The 20935-nt window shown below is 47.2% G+C and overlaps 1 protein-coding gene across 1 annotated transcript in view; it reads right to left on the bottom strand.

The window, feature by feature from the left end:
• Nucleotides 1-20935, bottom strand: part of LOC140411422 (pecanex-like protein 2) — a 429375-nt gene that overhangs the window by 145393 nt on the left and 263047 nt on the right. Inside the window, exons 25-27 of the mRNA XM_072500529.1 lie at nt 18176-18234; nt 8733-8948; nt 4264-4520 (exon numbers count right to left, since the gene is read on the bottom strand). Of these exons, the coding sequence (XP_072356630.1) occupies nt 4264-4520; nt 8733-8948; nt 18176-18234 (532 nt within the window). The remainder of the gene's footprint in view (nt 1-4263; nt 4521-8732; nt 8949-18175; nt 18235-20935) is intronic.

A 20935-nucleotide genomic window follows, 5' to 3' on the forward strand; every position in this document is an offset into this window, starting at 1 on the left:
GATGTGCTCATTTATACCAGCTTATCTCAGTACAATTCTTTTCATTAACAATGTTTCAAAGAAGACATTAAGGACTGTCTTGAATGTTACTTTTAACCATTTAACACTGCAATATGAAACACACCTCTAAACACATTAATTTCATGAAATAAAATGGACTTTAGTGGGAACTATTTGCATTTATGCAGCAAAATAGATGCAAGGCGAGCTGATCCGTCAAGGGTGGGCTTTTAAGAAAAAGGGGGAAGTGGAGAGGGGCAGGAGCTTAGGGAGTAAATTCAGAGTGTGGGGCTTAGGTTAAACAAACATGAAAGTTTCTAATTTCCTATCTACGCAGATTCGACTGTGGACCAGGGCAGAAGTAACTTCAATGTGAAGTAGCCAAGTGCTCAGGTATGTCATGCTCATCAGCACGTGAAGTTCATAGCTGCTTCCAAATTATTGCTACATTTTAACAAAGGCCTCTCTGGTTTATCCGACCCTGCCTTTCTTGATTAACCACCTGTTTCCTGATTTTATTCCCACTGGTCACTTGTTAATTATGAGCTTATACATCTGTTTTTTGCAACCATGTCTCATTCTGATTGCTGTCTTCCCTGTAATTTGCACCACAGACATAGCCTCCAGCTATAGCATCTCACTAACCCAGTAACCATGGCTCATTGGGTGTTTTGGATCAGATGGTCATGATTTTAAGCTCCACTTCAGAGGCTTGAATGCAAAATCAAACTGAAATTGCTGTTAGAGTTGCCATCATTTAGAAGAGACATTAAAGGGGGCTCCACCTGACCTCTGGTTACTATCACAATGCTGTTTGTGGGATCTTGTGTGTATAAAAAAATATAAGTTATTAGTTGTAAGGCACTTTTGGATGCCCTGAGGTTGTGAAGGGCACTATGTGAAGTCATCTTTATTACTCACAGCATAAAAAGGTTGGGAGAGTTTATGCCACCAACAAAGCTCAGAGACGTCTGGCGACCAAACACTCAAAACATTCATCTGTTGATAGTTATCTCATTGCCATTGAACTTCTTTACAGAGGGGCAAGTATTTCATACATGGACATAGGTTTGCCTTTGGGGTCTGTGCTCAAAGCTTTCCTTTTGCATCCTTGACGTAAGTTAGTTCCTATGATGCTCCTTGTTGGGATCCCTTTTTGTCTTCAACTTCTGGTATGTAAATAACCAGTTTGAACAATAGTACAATTTACAAACCGTAAAATCTCAATTTTAAATATCAAATAAGGCTGTTATTGCTGTGTGAGCAATGACACTAGGGTAGTATGTGAAATAAAAAGATGGAGGATAAAACAGGCATATTTCAATGACACCAACTGGTGGTGGGCAGTATATTGGGAAAATTGACTGCATTGTACATCAACTCTAGCCTACAGCTAGAGTTGCAAACTCTGTATTCTTGGAGGTGTCATCACATGACCACCTAACTCCAAATGTCCAGGCCACATGCCCCCACAACTGGTTGGTCAACACACTCACCCTCAAGGTGCCCCTGCCATCTCCACAAAATCCCAGCACTGATCATGGAATGCACCCATTTCCATAACACTCCGCCTTCTCATGGCCAATCAGAAAATGAACAGTCTTCTTGTTACCCGATTGGATGATTCTTAACTGTCAGTCAAACGGCCTGCTTCTCCATCTCCAATATTTATTTATTTATTATTATATATTTAAATGTAGTTTATTACAAACATGTATCAAAACAGGATACAGCAAAATAAACACCCCGGGAAACATACTTCCCAACAATCAACTACACAGTCTGTACAGATTTTCCCCCTTTTTCACATTCCCCCTCCCCGTGACGAACAGCCCCTCAAACACGGTCACAAACATCCCCCACCTTTCCTCAAAGCCCCCTGAAGAGCCCCTTAACTCAAACTTTATCTTCTCTAATCGCAGGAAGTTGTACAGATCACCCAACCATGCTGCTATCCCCGGTGGCAATGCCGACCGCCACTCCAGCAAAATTCACCACCGTGCAATCAGAGAGGAGACGGCCAAGACATCGGCCTTCCTCCTCTCCATGAGCTCCGGCTTCTCTGAGACCCCAAATCTCGCCACCAAAGGGTCCGGGTCCACCCCCTCCTCCACTACCCTGGCTAAGACTGTGACCACTCCTGCCCAGAATCTCCCCAATTTTTCACAACACCAAAACATGTGCACTTGATTCGCTGGTCCCCGCCCACACCTGTCACACTCATCTGCTACCCACTGAAAGAACCCACACATTCTCGCCCAAGTCATATGCATCCTGTGCACCACCTTAAACTGTATCAGGCTCATCCTCGCACAAGAGGAGGTCCCGTTTACCCTACGCAGTGCCTCACTCCATACTCCCCAATTGATCTCCATTCCCAACTCCGCTTTCCACTTCTCCTTGATCTTCACCACCCGCTCACCACGCTGCTCCTCCAGCCACTTGTATATATCCCCAATTCTTCTCTCCCCTTCCACATACGGAAGCAGCAGTCATTCCAGCAGGGTGTATTCCGGCAATCTAGGGAACCCCTTCCAGATCTTTCGTGCAAAGTCCCTAACCTGTAGATACCTGAACTCACTACCCCTCGGCAGCTCTACCCTCTCCCTTAGCTCCTCCACACTGGCGAACCCTTCCTCCAAATACAAATCCCTCACCTTGACCAGCCCCACTTCCTTCCACCTCCTGTATACACTATCCACCACCACCCCCGGCTCAACCCCATGATTCATCTCCAATATTTATATCAGCCAAACAGAAGCACTCAATGACATTTAAAAAACATTTTTTTAAAGGCTAATGTTTAATATCCCAATTAATTTTGTTATGAGATCAGATTTACCTATTTGGTGAGTGGGTGCTAGGAACGCCAACTCCCGATGGGTCTCAAGAGTTCTGCGCAAGCACATACTAGGAGCTAGCAGTGTGTGCGCAATCTGCTGTTTTGTTGTTCATCAAGCTGAGGATGGGCCCTGCACAAAAAGAAAATGCCGCAAAAAAAAGGGAGTCATATGGCCTAGGTGTGGGGTACCACATTCAGAGAAGAGTCCCATGCAGGGGATCCCTGACAGGGGACAGGACCCAGGAAGAAAGAGAGGAGCAAAGAAAGAGACTCCCGATCATAAAAAAGATGTGGTTGGCAGACTTTAAGTAATGTCTCAGGAGAAACCCTGAAGATCTGCGAAGGCAGCAGCAGGTTGGTGAAGGTGACTCTTTGGAGCAGTTGTGTTCTGCTTGGCACAGCCAAAGAGCTGATGTCGTGCTTGTGAGTTGGTGCTGGAGTGCAGACTCAGAGATCCAGGAAAACAGCGTCTCGGGTAATGAGAATAAAACCCTGTGAGGTGAATCGTCGTTGAGGCAGTCCGAGCCGGAGAGACTTCTGGAGAGAATTGCAAGGCCACGATCTCCTTGAGAGTCTCAGAGCTTCAATGAGATTGATTGACTCACAGTGTTTACTGATGTCTGGGTGGGTTGCTGAAAGATTTGTGGCATCGGTTTTGGTCACATTTGCTATTCAACCTGTCGTGTGTAGACATCAGACCACAGTTTGCCTGTTAATTCATATGAACCTCATCTAATCCTGAATGTTAAGAGTATAAGATAAACATTGGAAATTGTTTCATCTTTCTGACCTTGTATAGTAAAGTTGATGTTGTTTATTTAAAAACTGTGGAATCTTCTGGCTTCATTCTCTTAGCAAGCATCTTGGATCTCAAACGTTCTCTACTTTAAAATAGAACTTATTGATTCCTAACCAGATTGTACCAACAACTTGGGGGTCTGGTCCAGAGTCATAACAAAAGGGGCTTTTCACAGTAGCTTCATTGCAGTGTTAATGTAAGCCTACTTTGACAATAAGGATTATTATTATTGAACCAATTTACCCTTGGGTTTTACTCACAACAGTATCCTTCAATACCTGGAGCCTTCAGTTCAATCCTGGAGGCCAGGCAACACTATCAACAGTTGGTTTAGACTCAGTTGCCAGAGGCAGATCTAGTGAGTTTTAGCCAGGCCACTAGAAGAAATTTCCCTGCCACCTAAATGAAATATAAACCCTAACCCATCTCACTTTCCTCTTCTCCCAGTTAATGTCCAAAAAGGCCCCAGTTAATGCTGAGTTGCAGTCTGATTCTTTTTTGATATATTGCAGTTCTGACAGGCTGCAGGAGGAAAAGGTCTAAAAGAAACATAGAAGGTGGAGGCAAAAAACCTATTAATGAAACATAATAGCATACTAGAAACTTACTGGCCTACTACTACCTTTACATAATAGGTGATAAGCATTTTTCTCAGGTCAAACATCTGCAGCATGCACGCTGCGTTGTTGTCACTGATGCTGTAACCTTCCAGCACGTATTTAGATGATGTAACTTCCCAGGCCAGCCAGCGTTGGATAAAAGCTGCATTGAATGACAACACGTGAGGCAAATGTCCTGGCTTGCAGCAACAGCAGCAGCCCTCATCATCCTCAACCCCCTCTGTTATCGCTTCAACCTCCCTCTGTTGGCAGTATGTGCCTGAAAAGAAAAACCCAAGACAACAGATTATTTTTGAGGTGAATTAGCTTATCAGACGAATTACAAAAAGTACCATACCCTGGGCGGGATTCTCCACTCCCGCGCCGAAGTGGCCGCGCCGTCGTGAACGCCGTCGAGGTTCACACGGCGCGAAACGGCCCCGGTCCAGGCCCTGACAATGGGCCAGGATCGGGGCCGCGTCATCTACACGATGGGCCAGGCGGCGCCGCATAGGTGACGCAGCCAACGCCGCATAACAGGCATCATCCGCGCATGCGCGGGTTGGCCAGCGCCAACCCGCGCATGCGTGGTTGCCGTCCTGTCTAAGTCCACCCCGCAAGAAGATGGCGGACGGATCTTGCGGGGCCGCGGAAGGAAGGAGGTCCTCCTTCAGAGAGGACGGCCCGACGATCGGTGGGCACCGATCACGGGCCACCCCACATTTAAGGTACCCCCCGGTGCAGGATCCCCCTCGCGCCCCCGCAGGCCGTCCCCCCAGCGTTCACGCACCGCTCACGACGGCAGCAACCAGGTGTGGACGGCGCTGGGGGGAACCTGCCATTTTGGCCTGGCCGCTCGGCCCATCCGGGCCTGAGAATAGCGGGGGTGCCGGAGAATCGCCATTTTGGGTGCCTCCGGCGATTCTCCGGCCCGCGAAACTCAACCGGGCCGTTCCCGCCGCTTGGGAGAATCGCGGGAGGGCGTCGGACCGGCGTCCCGGGAAATTTTGGCGGCCCAGGCGATTCTCCCGACCGGCGCGGGAGTGGAGAATCGCGCCCCCTGTATCCCATGCAACCTGGTACAATCCAATATATCTTTCATTATACCCTAAAATATTTACCGAACAATATATCCCATATAATACATCCCAAATATGCATTGTACAATGTATCCAGTACAATATATATTGCATAATATTTACTGGACAATATGCAGCCTACAATTTATAGAATACATTATAACTTGTATATTAAATCCTATAGCTTGTCCTATACTATGTATTCCATACAATATGTATTGTGCAATATGTACCATACAACACATACATTACAATAAATCTCATGCAGTTTGTACCCTACAATACGTGTATAATATATCCCGCACATGTTGGGGACGGTAAGGACCTACCCAATACATACTGTGCATTATATATCCAACAGCAAAAGCTGATATTCATTTATTAATATAATAAAATGTCCCATGGCACTTCTTCAGAGCAAAATAAAACAAAATATGAGAATATATACCCTACATACAACACCATACAATGGGCACTGTACAATACAACATGTACAATGAACAGAATATATACCACACAATATGAACCATGCAGTGTGTAGTCTAGGATATGCATTATGATTTAAAAGAAAGACTCACACTTATATATTTCACAACCACCAGACATCACAAAGCACTTTACAGCCAATGATGCTAGATCAATTGTCAGGTAAGTTTCCCACACATATATTATACAATATATGTCATATAATATGCACCATTCATATTTGGTATATCAACTGTCACAATGTAATTACAGAATATGGTCAATAGTGGAACAAATTTCATCTCTCAAAATCTATGGCAGTAAAAGGAGCGATTGCATTGATATAGCATCTTATCACCTCCTCAAAAAATCCCAAAGTGCTTACATATTCAATAAACTACTTTTGAGACTGCAATCACTGGTATGTTGACAATTGCAGATTCCAATCTGCACACAGCAAGATCCCTCAAACTGCAAACAAGATGAATGACCAGTTAAGCTGAGTTTAGTGGAGTACACAAAATCCTCATACCATTAGTTTGGTAATGGTCTCTTAAAGTGTCACATTTATTCTCAATCGTTGACAGCTCCATTTAGTGCATATTACACACACAGGAATAAGACATTAATCACATCTGTCAGTGTTTCCCTGGTCCTCTCCCAAAAAGAAGTCATTAAATAATTATCAATCCTCCCAGGTTCCATTGTCTCGGGTTAACTCATTCTAAAGGGGAAATTTTTCCTTTAACATTACAGTTTTTACTCTGAAGACTTTTTTGTCTTGTTGCAATCAGCTTATTTCTATATAAAAGTTTACTTCTGCATCAATCATGCACTTCTGATGACCTCCTATTCCTTGCTCAATTTCTAATATTCTAGGGATCTTGTACATCGTGCCACCAAGTGCAATTCTAATACTATTGTACCCGAATTTGCATCCACATTCCCACCAGTGTATACAAATGTCATTAAAATCTGCAATCACAGTGAGAATAAAGAGGACTAGATTACTCAATTTATTTGTGTTGGTGCCTGCACTAGCGTCACAACCAAATAAAATCGTGGGGACACAGTTCGCCATTAATGCTTGCCAAAACGCATCAATCAACCTCTCCACAGTAAGACTGGAAAGCATTCTTTCATTGGCAGTCCAATTCATAACGCCAGCCTTACACATTACTGACAAGTTTAAAATTGACCCCGAGTCTTTCTGATGCACGCCTCTGCCAAATTCACCAACATTTGGTGTCAAGGCCTTCACCCGCTACATCTTTTATTGTACATGTGGAGCATGCAGGCAGAAATGTTGAAGTGATTTGCCTAAAATTGTTAATCATGTACTTAAATACTAATGCATTCATAGCACCACACAATCTGATTTTGAATCTTTCCAAAGTGCATTAGTATCTTATGAATTTTTTATTCTTCGTATTTTTGAAAGACCATGAATGTATAAGATAACAAATGATCGGCTATAACCTAATAGTCGATAAAGAGCATTCAGTGAAGGTACCAAATTAGAACATTTAATCTTGCTCTGTACTAATCTGTGCAGCCTCAGTATCACAAAACATTTTTTTTTTCAGTGACTGAACAAAAACATAATTAAAACATGGAATCCCAGAAAAAATACGGCATCAAAAAGTCTAAAATTTGGAGAAAGCATCCACTGTTTATCTGTCAACTCAGCAGCACTGAAATTGTGTAATTTACCATTGAAATATGATGGGATAATTAAAGCAAAAGCAAGACCGTCTCAGTGACAGCTTGAGGTTTAGTAGCCATGACAAATCCCATGCTACTTTGTACAGATGTCGGCAGAATATTACCATAATGCAAAATATAGTCATCCGTAAACATAATTGGATGTTTATGTAACGACATAGTAAGAATTGCACTTATAGTATGCCTTTCATGACCTAAGGATATACTAAAGCACTTTGTAGCCAATTTTAAATTCTAGTCACTGTTGGAATGTAGGAAATGCTACAATTTGTGCACAGTGAGGGCCCATAAACAACAATGAGATACATGACCAGATAATCTGTTATTTTTAGTGATGTGGGTTGAGAGATAAATATTGGTGTGGGCACAAGGGAGAACATTCTAGATCTTCTTCAAAATAATGCTGTGGGGATCTTATAAGTCCACCAGAGAGGGTCGATGAGCCCTCAGTTTATTGTTTATCCTGAAAGACAGCAGCTCTGATGGTGCAGATCTTCTGACACTGAGTGTCTTTAACTTAATGTCCAAATTGCCCTTGGTGTTGGGTGGAGGTGTTGAGTTTGGGTAGGGTGCTCTTTCCAAGAGCCGGTGCAGACTCAAAGGGCCGAATGGCCTCCTTCTGCACTGTAAATTCAATGATAATCTATGATTAATCTAGGACAAAGGTTCGGCACAACATCGTGGGCCGAAGGGCCTGTTCTGTGCTGTATTTTCTATGTTCTATGTTCTAAGACAGAGGTGGATAGGTTCTTGATTAATAACGGGATCAGGGGTTATGGGGAGAAGGCAGGAGAATGGAGATGAGAAAATATCAGCCATGATTGAATGGAGGAGCAGACTCGATGGGCAGAGTGGCCTAATTCTGCTCCTATGTCTTATGCTCGCATGGTCTTATTACTGCAGTGCGCCCAAGGCTCTAGAATAGGGTTTGAACCCATAATCTTCTGACTCAGAGGTGAGATGCTGGCCACTGAGGCATGACTGGCACATTACCATCTTGGTATTCACATTATTCAACAATAATGATTGTTGACTAATAAATTCTATCAATTAGGAGACATCAGATCCAGACATGAGGTGAAATAAACATCCAATTGTGGAGAGGTTTGGCAATTAAGTCACTTCTTATTCCCAAGTCTGCTACATTTGCCAATGCCTCACATTTCTCATATACCGTGTCCTTTTATTTTACTGTAACTTTTGTCAGATCTTTTGGAACTCACCTCTGAATTCAAGTCCTCGCAGCTGAAAAGTTACTAGGCCATTGCCAATCTCTATCAACTGAACCAAGGCGTTGAGGTAATCAGAGGTCAGGATGAAGCAGTCGCCTGTACTGTAGCTTCCCCAGCGACCCAGGATTAAGTCACCACACAAGCTATGCTGCAGCGATCTCGTCAAGTGCTCATAGAAGATGGAGTTCAAGTTGTTATCATCAGCCCCTAGATGCGTACACACCAAACAGAACAAGGATTAACTTTCAAGCTTGGCGTTTAAACAGAAGACAGAATATCACTGCACAATGTCCCTGACACTTATTCCTGGGTGCGGTATTTGCGAGTGTGATTCGCCGCTCCAAGCATTAACTAGTATGACCGAACAGCAGAGACCCTGGAGGTGGCGAGACTGTATATTAACAATCCAACAGCCTTAAAACCTACATGAAACTATTAGTCAGTGTTGTGTTACATAATTTGGAATAACACAAGCTGCCACTTGATGCAGTTTTGAGTAAAAGATGCTCCAGACTTTGAAGTGAGTTCAATGTGTTTTATTGAACGATTAGCACAGTTCTCAATGAGTTCGACTCTCTGCTAATCTAAATGTAGTAACTCAGTCTAACTGAACCAGTCTTGCTCTAAGCCACGTGCTGGGGTGTAATGCTGAGGATACACCCTGTCTCACTCTGTAGATGTTGGTCTGTGGAAAGAGGCGAGTGCCTCATCCCTTTTATAGTGAGATACCACCCCTGAGTGTCCTGACTGCTCATTGGTCGTGTCCTATTCTATGTGTTCATCAGCTGCAGGTTTGCATATCATGACAGTCAGAATAGGCCATTCAGCCCAACTACTCCATGCCTGTTTATGCTGCACATGAGCCTTACCCATCTTATTTCCTCCTATCATCAGATCCTGTTTCCCTCATGTGCTTATCCAGCATCCTTTGAATGTCTCTGTACTGTATGCCTGAAACACCCCATTTTGAAGCAAATTCCACATTCCATCACTCTCTGGGTAACAAACTTGCTCCTCAATTTTTTATTCTATTTATTTAGTGACTGTCCTATAATTACAACCTCTAGTTTTGGTCTCTCCGACTGGCAGAAACATTGGGTGGAATTCACCGTTTTCTGACGCCAAAATCGCGGTGGCCATCGATTTGACGCCAAATTGCGATTCCCCATCACCTCGACAACGGTGCCAATGAGTACAGGAACGCACCTACAGTGAACACCGTTTGCATATCATTAGCAGGCCCGACCCGGTATTCTGCTGGGCTCCGCGATGCTCCGGATAAAAATTGTGAAACAGGTATCGTGGCTGCTGAGGGAGAGAGATGATGTGGAGATGCCGGCGTTGGACTGGGGTGAGCACAGTAAGAAGTCTTACAACACCAGGTTAAAGTCCAACAGGTTTGTTTCGATGTCACTAGCTTTCGGAGCGCTGCTCCTTCCTCAGGTGAATGAAGAGGTATGTGAGGGAGAGAGGAGGTAGGACACAGCGGAGCAACTGTGGGCTACCGGACCAGACACAAGCCAGGCTGGCTGGGATTGGAGTTCCCCGCCAAGGCCGGGGGAGGGGGGGATAGAACGTACAGTGCAGAAGGAGGCCATTCGGCCCATCAAGTCTGCATCAGCCCTCAGAAAGAGCACCCTACCTAAGCCCACATCTCCACCCCACCTACGCCCACACCTCCATCCCATGCACGTAACCCAGTAACACCACCTAATCTTTTTTTTGGATACTAAGGGCATTTTAGCATGGCCAATTCACCTAACCTGCACATCTTTGGACTGTGGGAGGAAACCGGAGCACCCGGAGGAAACCCACGCAGACACGGGAAGAACGTGCAAACCCCACACCGACAGTGACCCAAGAGGGAATCGAACATGGGACCTGGCGCTGTGAAGCGACAGGCTAACCACTGTGCTACCGTGCCACCCCTGTGCTACCGTGCCGCCTCCTGTGATACCATGCCAGATGATGGTGGAACAGGCCGAGTGGCCTGGGTGAACCCCCACGGGACTGGGGTATAGACCAGACATGGACCTCCATAACGGCCGCCATTTGCTACGCACCCACTGACCACCCATCCCGGGCCCTGGTTCTGCAGAGTGACACTGGCCAGATGGGTGCCCCCCCCCCCCCCCCCCCGCCCCCCCGCCCCCCCGCCCCCCGCTGCAGCGGCCACCCATCGGCGGCACCCCAGGGCAACACCAACTAGCTCCTATGGGGGCCGCATATCCCTGGCGGGGCAGTGACAGCCGACAGTACCCCTGACACCAGGGTCAGAGGGCCCACGGTGCTGGCCACCAACAGGGCTGGGGGGAGGAGGGACATGCGAGGGCAGAGCCTGCGGTGCCAACCAGGGCCACTGTGTAGCCATTGGACCTGGTTGGGCCCGGGGGTACGCACCATGCTAACATGTTGACCTTTTACCCCTGCAGTTAATGGATATTGGAATTCAACCAGCAATAGTGGTCTTCCTGCTAGTCGCCTCAGTCCTGGGAAATGTCCTGCGGCTGTCGCAGCTAGAGCTGCTCGAGATGGAAAAGGAAGCTGCAGCAGCGGAGCGTGCCACAAAGGGACAGATGGCAACCATCCAGAATGGAGAATGAGCCGCCCAACAGGCCGAGGAGGATAAGGTGCCAAGGAGGCGCCGCATGAGGCCTCCTGTACACCGGCACCACCTGCCAGACCGGGCATGCCATCGAAGACTCCGGTTGAGAAGAGGGACAGTGCAACATATCTACCAGATGATGGCATACCTGGCACCAGGGGGTATGGGGAAGGTACCCGCTCCCGGTAGCCGTCAAGGTGACGGTCACCCTGAACCCTTACGCGACGGGCTCCCTCCAGGCGCCGATTGGGGAGCTGTCCAGGGTCTCATAGACCTCGGTGTACAGGTGCATCTGTGGCATCACAGAGGCCCTAAATGCCCAAGCAGCTCAATACATTCATTTCAATGTCCACCGAGCCCACCAGGTTGCCAGGGTGGTAGGATTTGCCGTCATCGCCGGGATGCCCCGGGTCCATGAGGTGATGGACGGGATGCATGTCCCCCTACAAGCACCAGCAGATGAGAGGCCGCTCTATACAATCTGAAAGGGTTCCACTCGATGAATGTGCAGCTGACATGTGACAATCATCTGTGCATCATACACGCCTGCGCCTGATACCAAGGCTGTGTGTATGACGCCTTCATACTGGCACATTCGACAATTCTTGACATGTTTGAGCATCCAGTACCTGCAGGTGCAGTTGGAGGAGGTGGTGCCAAAAATGCGTGCCACCCAGGCCAACACTGCATTGGTGGCGTCCGCAGTGGAGGCACGAGGGGCGACGGTCATGGCTATGGATCAGCATGTCCAAGGTCAGGACATTCTGTGCAGGCACTGGCCGAGGACCAGGGCAACCATGTGCCAGAGCCACCTCGACATCACAGGTGCCGCCCCTGCGGCATTGCCCAGGCGCTGGCCAATGTGGTGCAGACACAGGGGGAGGTGGCCCAGTCCCAGAGGGAGATGATTCAGTCACTGGCTGATGTGACAAAGGCCCAGAAGATGGTGGCACAATGGGTGATGTAGCGCAATCCCAGACGGAGATGGTCCACTCCCTGTGCTCCATGGCCATGAGCGTGTGGACCTTGGTCTAGAACAGAGCGAGCCTCCAAGGCTGTCAGTGCTACGTGGTGGGGCCGCCTCAGGGGATAGCTTCGTTTGCACCCCTGTCCCATGAAGCATCCCAGGGACCATCGGGCACCCCGAGAGAGGAGGAGGTGATGGGGCCCATGCCAGTGACTCATGCAGGGGAGGGTGGCGTGTGAGCGAGGGTGGTGTCATGGTGAACCACAACTCAGCAGGGTCTCATTTCCTCGGTGCTCCACCTCGGTGACCTCCCTTTTCTCCAGACCGCCGACCACATCCAGGACCCTCTGCTCTGCCATGGCGAGGGGCTGCAAGTCCAGCAGTCTCCCTCCAGTCTTCTCCCACTCCCGGCAGTTGTGCGCAGCTTTCTCCTGGGGTGGCGGGGGGGGGGATGGACAGAAGACGTGTTAAGTGTTAAGACAGTCAGACTCATGCAGCTCAGGGGGTGGGTAGCTTGTGGCCTCAGTGGCCAGGGCACCCGGCCATGGCGGGCTGTATGGGTACCGGCATGTGGGCAGGGCGGGAGTTCAGTCGCCCTTCGGGTTGCAGGGGTAGGGTTATGGGTGTGTGCGACGAGGGTTGGTGCCAAGATCTCCATCTTGGCTGCCCTGAGAAGGTTGTGCAGTTTCTTTCTGCACTGCTGGCCGGTCCGGACTACGTTGCCCACGACGCTGACCGCCTCTGCCACTGGCAGCCTCCTTCCTGGGCCGGGGTACAGGGTCATCCTCCTCTCCTCCACGGCATCCAAGAGGGCCTCCAGCTCTGCGGAGGGTCTGCAAAATGTGGGGCTGCGCATCTTACAGCCATCTTGTTGGCTGGGATGGTGTGTGTGGGGAGTGCAGTGTGTATATGTGGCTGCAGCTTGTCAGCCTCCTGAGTGTCAATCGCAAAACCGGTGAATCCGGCATCGTTTCTCGTTGGAATCAAATGTGTTCCACATGTAGCCGGTGCTAGCCCCTTAACAATAGTGGAATCAGTCCAGGTGTGGCTCCAGTTTTGCTGTCATGAAAGTCCACGGATTCTGCGTTGGCGTCAACAATTAACAGCGAATCCTGCTGTTTCTCTACGTCAACCTTAGCAGATCCCTTCAGTTTTCGCTTTTCTAGAGAGAAGATCTCTGGCCTGTTCAAAGTTTCCTCATAAATACAACCTTTCAAGTCCAGCATTATGTCTGCAATTATTTTTAGCAACTTCTCCAGTGCCTCCATATCTTTTTTTATATAACATGGAGACCAAAACTGTGCAGTTTGATCTCCATATTAACATAACTTCTCTGCTTATTATCCCTCAGGCAATGAAAACCAGTGCTTATTTTTTAAATTTATTACCTTATTAAGCTGCATTGCTACTTTTAGTGATTTGTCTATTTATACTCCCTGAACTTCTTAATCATTCAGACCCAAATTAAGCAACCATTATGTGGCCTTATTCTTCCTACCAAAATTGGCCATTTCACACTTATTTACAGGTAAGGTACGTTTGGTGAAGCAGTCTTGCTCAATCATATTTCTGGTTTTGTTTAACTGAAATCCAACACACTGAGAAACTGGAGATAATGAAAGTGCGGATGAGGATGTTGCCATAAATGTAGAACTGTAATTTTCTCCCATCTTTCTCCAGCATCATGGGGGTGAAAGGTCTGGAGGGAATCCCTGGTATCTGGAAAAACACAGGTGGCATGTCCTTTCCTGGCAGCTAACTCTGGTCAGAACAGCATGCAGAACATCCTTATCTTGGCTGTCCATGGTAAAGTGTGCAAGGGAGTGGAGGAAGGGGACCATATCTGAAGCCCAGTACTGTAGAATCACATGGAATAGCAACACTGCTTGGGAAGTGCAGATTTCCAAGCCCAAGACTTTTTTTTACTAGGGTTAGCTCTAGAAGTGCTCCCCACAACACTGCTGACTAGAGGAGAGGAATGTGGGGAGTGGAACCCAACTGAGTGTTCGATGCCAGAGAGAAAATTAATACTTTTAAAACAAAAACAATCACAACTCTCCTGAAGTGATAAATATTCAAAGAGTTCAGGATGGAATTAGTAGTCATATGGAAAAATGCGAGTTGCTTAGGAAGAGCCAGCATAGATTTCTAAAGGGAAACTCATGTTTATCTAACTTGCTGGTGTTTTCGGAGGAGGTAACAGAAAGGGTTGATGAGAGTAATGCTGTTGATGTGGCCTACATGGACTTTCAGAAGACATTCAATACAGTGCCATGCAGCAGACCTGTGAGAAAGGTTATAGCTCATGGAATAAAAGAGACAGTAACAACATTGATACAACATTGGCTGAATAACAGGAAGCAGAGAATAATAATCAATGGATATTTTTCAGGCAGGAGGAAGGTTTTTAGTGGAGTTCCCTTGTTTTGAGTTGAGACCCTTGTTTTTCTTGATACTTATTAATGATCTACATTTTGGTGTGCTGGGGACAGTTTCAAATTTTGCGGATGATACAAAACTTGGAAGTACTGTAAACTGTGAAGAACTTGAAAAGGACATAGACAAGTTGGTGGAGTGGGCAAATAGGTGGCAGGTGAAATCCAAGCAGAGAAGTGTGAGGCGACACATTTTGGTAGGAAGAACATGGAGAGACGATATAAAATAAGGGGTAACATTTTTAAGTGTGGAGGGGCAGAGGGACCTGGGTGTATGTGTGCATAGATCATTGAAGGTGGCAGGTCAGGTGGAGAGAGCAGTTAATAAAGCATAGATATCGTGGGATTTATTAATAGGGGCCTAGAGCACAAGAATAAGGAGGTTATGCTGAACTTATACAAGACACTAGTTAGACGAAAGCTGGAATATCGTGTACAGTTCTGGGTGCCATAACATAGGAAGGAGGTGAACCTTTGGAGAGCGTGCAGAAGAGGTTTACAAGAATGGTTCCAGGGATGAGAAACTTCAGTTATTTTTTAAAATAAATTTAGAGTACCCAATTAATTTTTTCCAATTAAGGGGCAATTTAGCATGGCCAATCCACCTACCCTACACATCTCTTTGGTTTGTGGGGCCGAAACCCACGCAAACACGGGGAGAATGTGAAAACTCCATATGGACAGTGACCCAGAGCCGGGATCGAACCTGGGATCTCGGCGCCGTGAGACAGCAGTGCTAACCACTGCACTAACCCTCTAAAAGAGCACTCCATGCAAACCCACTCCCCTGCCATATCCCAATAACACCTTACCTTAACCTACACATCTTTGGACACGAAGGGCAATTGATCATGCCGAATCCATCTAACCTTTTCTTGAAATTAATTTTTACGGATGTGGGCTTCGCTGGCATTTGTTGCCTATCCCTAATTACCCTTGATAAGGTGGTGGTAAGCTTCTTTCTTGAACCACTGCAGTCCATGAGGTGTAGGTACACCCAGTGTGCTATTGGGGTGGGGGGTGGGTTGCAGGGTTTTGTTCCAGTGACAGTGAAGGAACAGCGATACATTTCCAAGTCAGGATGGTGGGCGGCTTGGAGGGGCACCTCCAGGTGGTAGGGTTCCGATGTATCTGCTGCCCTCGTCTTTCTAGATAGTAGTGGTCATGAGTTTGGAAGGAATCTTGGTGAGTTCCTGCAGTGCATCTTGTAGAAGGTACACACGGCTGCTACTGTGCATTGGTGGTGGAGGAAGTGAATGCTTGTGAAAGGGATGCCTTTCAAGCGGGCTGTACGTCTTTGGGCTCCTTGGAGAGAAGAATGCTAAGAGGAGACTGAAAGAGATGTTCAAAAATCATGAGTGGCTGGACAGAGTAGATAGGAAGAAACTGTTCCTGTCGTAAAAGGGTCAAGAATGAGAGAACAGAGATTTAAAGTGATTCGCAAAAGAAACAAATGTGATGTGAGGAAACAACATTTTCACACAGCGAGTGGTTTTAGTCTGGAATACACTGACAGGAAGTGTGGTGGAGGCAGGTACAATCAAGGCATTCAAGAAGGCATCAGATGATTAATTGAATAGAAACAATGTGCAGGGGTACATGGGAAAGACAGGAGAATGGCATCAAGTCATGATGCTCATTTGGAGAGCCATGCAGGCCCGATGGGCCAAATAGCCTCAATCTGCACAGTAACAGTTCTGTGATTTTGTGAATAAACATTCCTCCAGAGACTTTCTTTCACCTTTAATTTTATACATATCCCAAATCCATAGCAAGGACAGAATTTCTATTTTGTCTTTATTGTGGTTCTATTACAATGTCTTGGGCTTGACAGGGTAGATGCTGTGAAATTGTTCCTTTGGTTGCGGAATTTAAAACACGGGGCACAATCTCAGGACAGTGGTCTGATCAGTCAGGACTGAGATGAGGAGAAAGTTCTTCACTCAGCGTTGTGAATCTTTGGAATTTTCTCCACCAAAGGGTTTTGCTGCTCCATCGGTGAATACATTTAAGGCTGGGATAGACAGATTTCTGGACTCTCGGGGAATTAAGAGTTAGTGGAGTTGGCAGGAGAAGTAGTCTTGAAGTCCAAGATCAGTAACGATCATATTGAAAGGTGGAGCAGGTTAAATGGGCCATGTGGTCTACCCCTACTCCTATTTCTTACGTTCTTATGTTATGTCAATGCCTATTTCTGTGTTAGAAGGTCTCATCAAATAGGATATCCATGCTGCCTCTCAGCATTCAGCACGGTTGCCTCATCCTACATTGTCCCCGGCACCCTGAAAATAATCAGAAGTCCCTGTGTGACAGTCATAATTATCCTGCGTTTTTGTGGTTAAAACACAGCTCCCATTTGCTGACAGGACATCTTCTAGCCACAAACATTCCATTTGATTTGCAGAGATGCACAGAAGGTGTTACTCGTTCTCACAGAGTGGAAGGAACAGAGACTGTCACTTTTATTAACAATCAGTCATGAAGCCCTATCATGGCAGTTGTATATCAAAATGTATTCTAGCCCCACTTCAAAATTTACATTTTCTGTCCTTTTAGCTTTTGCCTCCTATGTAAACCCGGCATGAAATTATTATAATCTTCAGCCAATGGTAGCACTGCAACTCCTCCGGTGGCAAGAGAGTGCAATTACAATGTGGTATTCATAGAGGCCAATGTTAAACTGGAAATTCCACTCAAAAACCACCAGATGATAAGACTGGGAAATGAAGCAGGTCACACTGGCGACACCTATATAAAATGCTGAAGTAGTGTGTCCTACTTTGGGAAGGATATCAAGGTCTTGGAAAGGGTGCAAAGGGGTTACATGATACCAGCAATGAGGGGCTTCAGCTCTGTGAAGAGACTGGAGAAACTGGGGGAATTTTCCTTACAGCAGAGAAGGCTAAGGGGAGATTTTGTTGAAGTGTTCAGAATTATCAATGGTTCTGGGAGAGTAGGTAGGATCGCTAACTAGAGGGCACAAATTTAAAGTAATTGGCAGGAAATCCAACTCTGCAAGTTAACATGATCTGGAACGCATTCCCTGAAAGTCAGCAGATTTAATAGTAACTTTCAAAAGGGAAGAGGGGAATGAGCAGGGGAGTAGGAATAATTGCAGTCAGCACAAGCACAATATGCTGAATGGCCTCCTTCTATACTGTACCATTCCATGACGCAGAGGTGTGCACTTTTAAGCTTAGGGCTGAGACACATTATTTGAGGAGAGTAGAGAGAGTTTATCTGAGAGTGCATGAGATTGACACTTTCTGAAACAGCATCTCTCACCTCAAGAAGCACAAAATTCACAGGAACATTTCATTCTTGTAGTGATTATATTTTTAGGGGCTAGATAATACTATCACAAAGTCTGCACAAAATAGTGATGCCAAGGGAGCCAGCTGCAGTTGTACTAGCTCTTTCTACTTACCAATACTTCTGTTCATCTGCGAATCCAGCCTCGTATTGGAATGATCTACTCGTTTGGTGCTGGAAAAAAAGCCACAATCAATTGTATAAACTTTAAAATTACCAGCTGACCTCTCATCTCATTGACCACAGAGTGTGATGATCAAGTGGACAGATGAAGAGGGACTAGACCCAGGGTAATTCGACCAGTACATACAGACAGACATAATTCAGGCCCAATTTCAAGCTACACATTTTGGGCGCAATTTAATGGCCACGCTGTGCCCGAAAAGCAGCTCGCCGCGGCGCAGCGTGGCCAATAAAAGCTGGAGACCCCGCTCCCAGGATCTACCTGGTTCGCAACACCTAGTGAGATCTAACGCGATCTCACAAGATGTTGCGATGTGAATCCTGCCCATTGTGTGGGGGGGATCATTTTTAAGCAAATCTACATATTAGAGCGAGACAGCTAGTCTCACTTTGATGTGCAGATTCCTGAGTTGCTCCAAGGCGTGGGATCAATGTCCCTTGCCTCAGAGACCTTGGGCGAGGGCCATTTAGTCTCCACAAACAGGGACCAGATGGAATGGCACTCGTAGGGGTCTCCTTGGAGATGGAAGATCCTCAGGTGCATGCTCTTTGGGCAGGATGTCACCCTGACACTGCTGGCACCACTAGTCTGGCATCCTGGCAATGCCCCTGCCAGCTGGCAGTGCCACCCAGGCACCTGCGTCTTGGACATAGGCCTTGTCAGACCCAGCATAAACATGCAGGGAGTTCAGGGTGGGCGGGAACAGTTTGGGCCAGAATGCTTATTTTACTGGTTTTTCCTGGGGGGGGGGGGAGGGGGGAGGGGAGAGGGGGGGGGGGGGGGAGGGGAGAGGGGGGGGGGGAGGGGAGAGGGGAGAGGGGGGGGGAGGGGAGAGGGGAGGGGAGAGGGGGGGGGGAGGGGAGAGGGGGGGAGAGGGGAGGGGAGAGGGGAGGGGAGAGGGGAGGGGAGAGGGGGGGGGGAGGGGAGAGGGGGGGGGAGGGGGGAGGGGAGGGGGGGGGGAGGGGAGAGGGGGGGGAGGGGGGGGGAGGGGAGAGGGGGGGGAGGGGGGGGGAGGGGAGAGGGGGGGGAGGGGGGAGGGGGGGGGGAGGGGAGGGGGAGGGGGGAGGGAGGGGAGGGGGAGGGGGGAGGGGGGGGGGGAGGGGGAGGGGGGAGGGGGGGGGGAGGGGAGGGGGGGGGAGGGGGAGGGGGGGGAGGGGAGGGGAGGGGGGAGGGGAGGGAGGGGAGGGGGGAGGGGAGGGGGGGGAGAGGAGGGGAGAGGGGGGGGAGAGGAGGGAGAGGAGGAGGTGGGAGGGGTGGGGAGAGAACTGGACAGGGCCCCTCTCTTACAGTCACCACATTGCCTAAAAATCTGCTGGCAGGAGATCATAAAATTCTGCCCAAGGACATACAAATTGACAATGGAGAAAGTTGGAAAGGATGTGCTTGCAGATTTCTAATGCATTACAGATGCATTGTTAACCACAATCTTCCTTTTCAAGCTCTGTTTGTAGTTACGGTGTAGGTAAAGGGGCCAAACACTACAGATTATCGCCAACAATTTCAAGTGACATATTTCAAAGCAGGTCACTGTCATGCAGGCGGTTTCTTTGTCCAATTGTTCTCTCCTTTTCCTGCTTTCCCTCACTACAGAAATTAACCTTCACATGCACATCCTGAGGGTTGGCTTACTTTTTGAGCATGCATCACAGCCACATCCAACATTATTTTTCCCTGGATTCCACACAATGTGTGTATCTGCAACAGTGATTGGAGAATAGCAGCTTGGAGTGTAAACCAAGGTTGGTTTTCCTCCCTAACCTTCAGGCGCTATGATCACCTTCAGTCCCACAGTCACCATCTGGGTTCAGATAAGCTATCTCAGCATAAACTGAGAACTGAACTCAGGATTGGCACTGTTTAACATGTTGCAATACATTGGGGATTCACAATGCAACATTTTAAATTTAAACAAGATTCATCTCCTGCCATACAAGAAAGAAATAGACAAAATTTTTGGTCAGATTTCTAAAATAATTAAAGAATTGTAATACTTTGGTAAAATGAGAACATTTGGTCGAGCAGATGAGGAGAAATCATTTTCACTGCCAGAGGACACAGAAGGAAGGTAACGGACAAAAGAATCAAAGTGGAGAGGGGCATAACTTCTTTGTGGGGTGAGTTGTTATGATCTGGAATACACTGCCTGAAAGGGTGGTGGAATCATATTCAATAATAACTTTCAAAAATGAATTGGATAAATAGTTAGCCATAGAATTTACAGTGCAGAAGGAGGCCATTCGGCCCATCGAGTCTGCACCGGCTCTTTGAAAGAGCACCCTACCCAAGCCCACACCTCCACCCTATCCCCATAACCCAGTAACCCGACCCAACACTAAGGGCAATTTTGGACACTAAAGGCAATTTAGCATGACCAATCCACCTAACCTGCACATCTTTGGACTGTGGGAGGAAACCGGAGCACCCGGAGGAAACCCACGCACACACGGGGAGAACGTGCAGACTCTGCACAGACAGTGAACCAGGCCGGGAATCGAACCTGGGACCCTGGAGCTGTGAAGCAATTGTGCTAACCACCATGCTACTGTGCTGCCCAGTTAAGAAGGGAAACACTTGGACAGGCTATGGGAAAGAGCAGGGGAGTCGACCTAATTGGATTGTTCTTTCAATTGACCTCCTTCACTGCTGCAGGATTTTATGAATGAATGTACATGGTCTTAAACAAATTCTCCA

Source organism: Scyliorhinus torazame, chromosome 4 (genome assembly GCF_047496885.1).
Source record: "Scyliorhinus torazame isolate Kashiwa2021f chromosome 4, sScyTor2.1, whole genome shotgun sequence".
Lineage (NCBI taxonomy): Eukaryota > Metazoa > Chordata > Chondrichthyes > Carcharhiniformes > Scyliorhinidae > Scyliorhinus > Scyliorhinus torazame.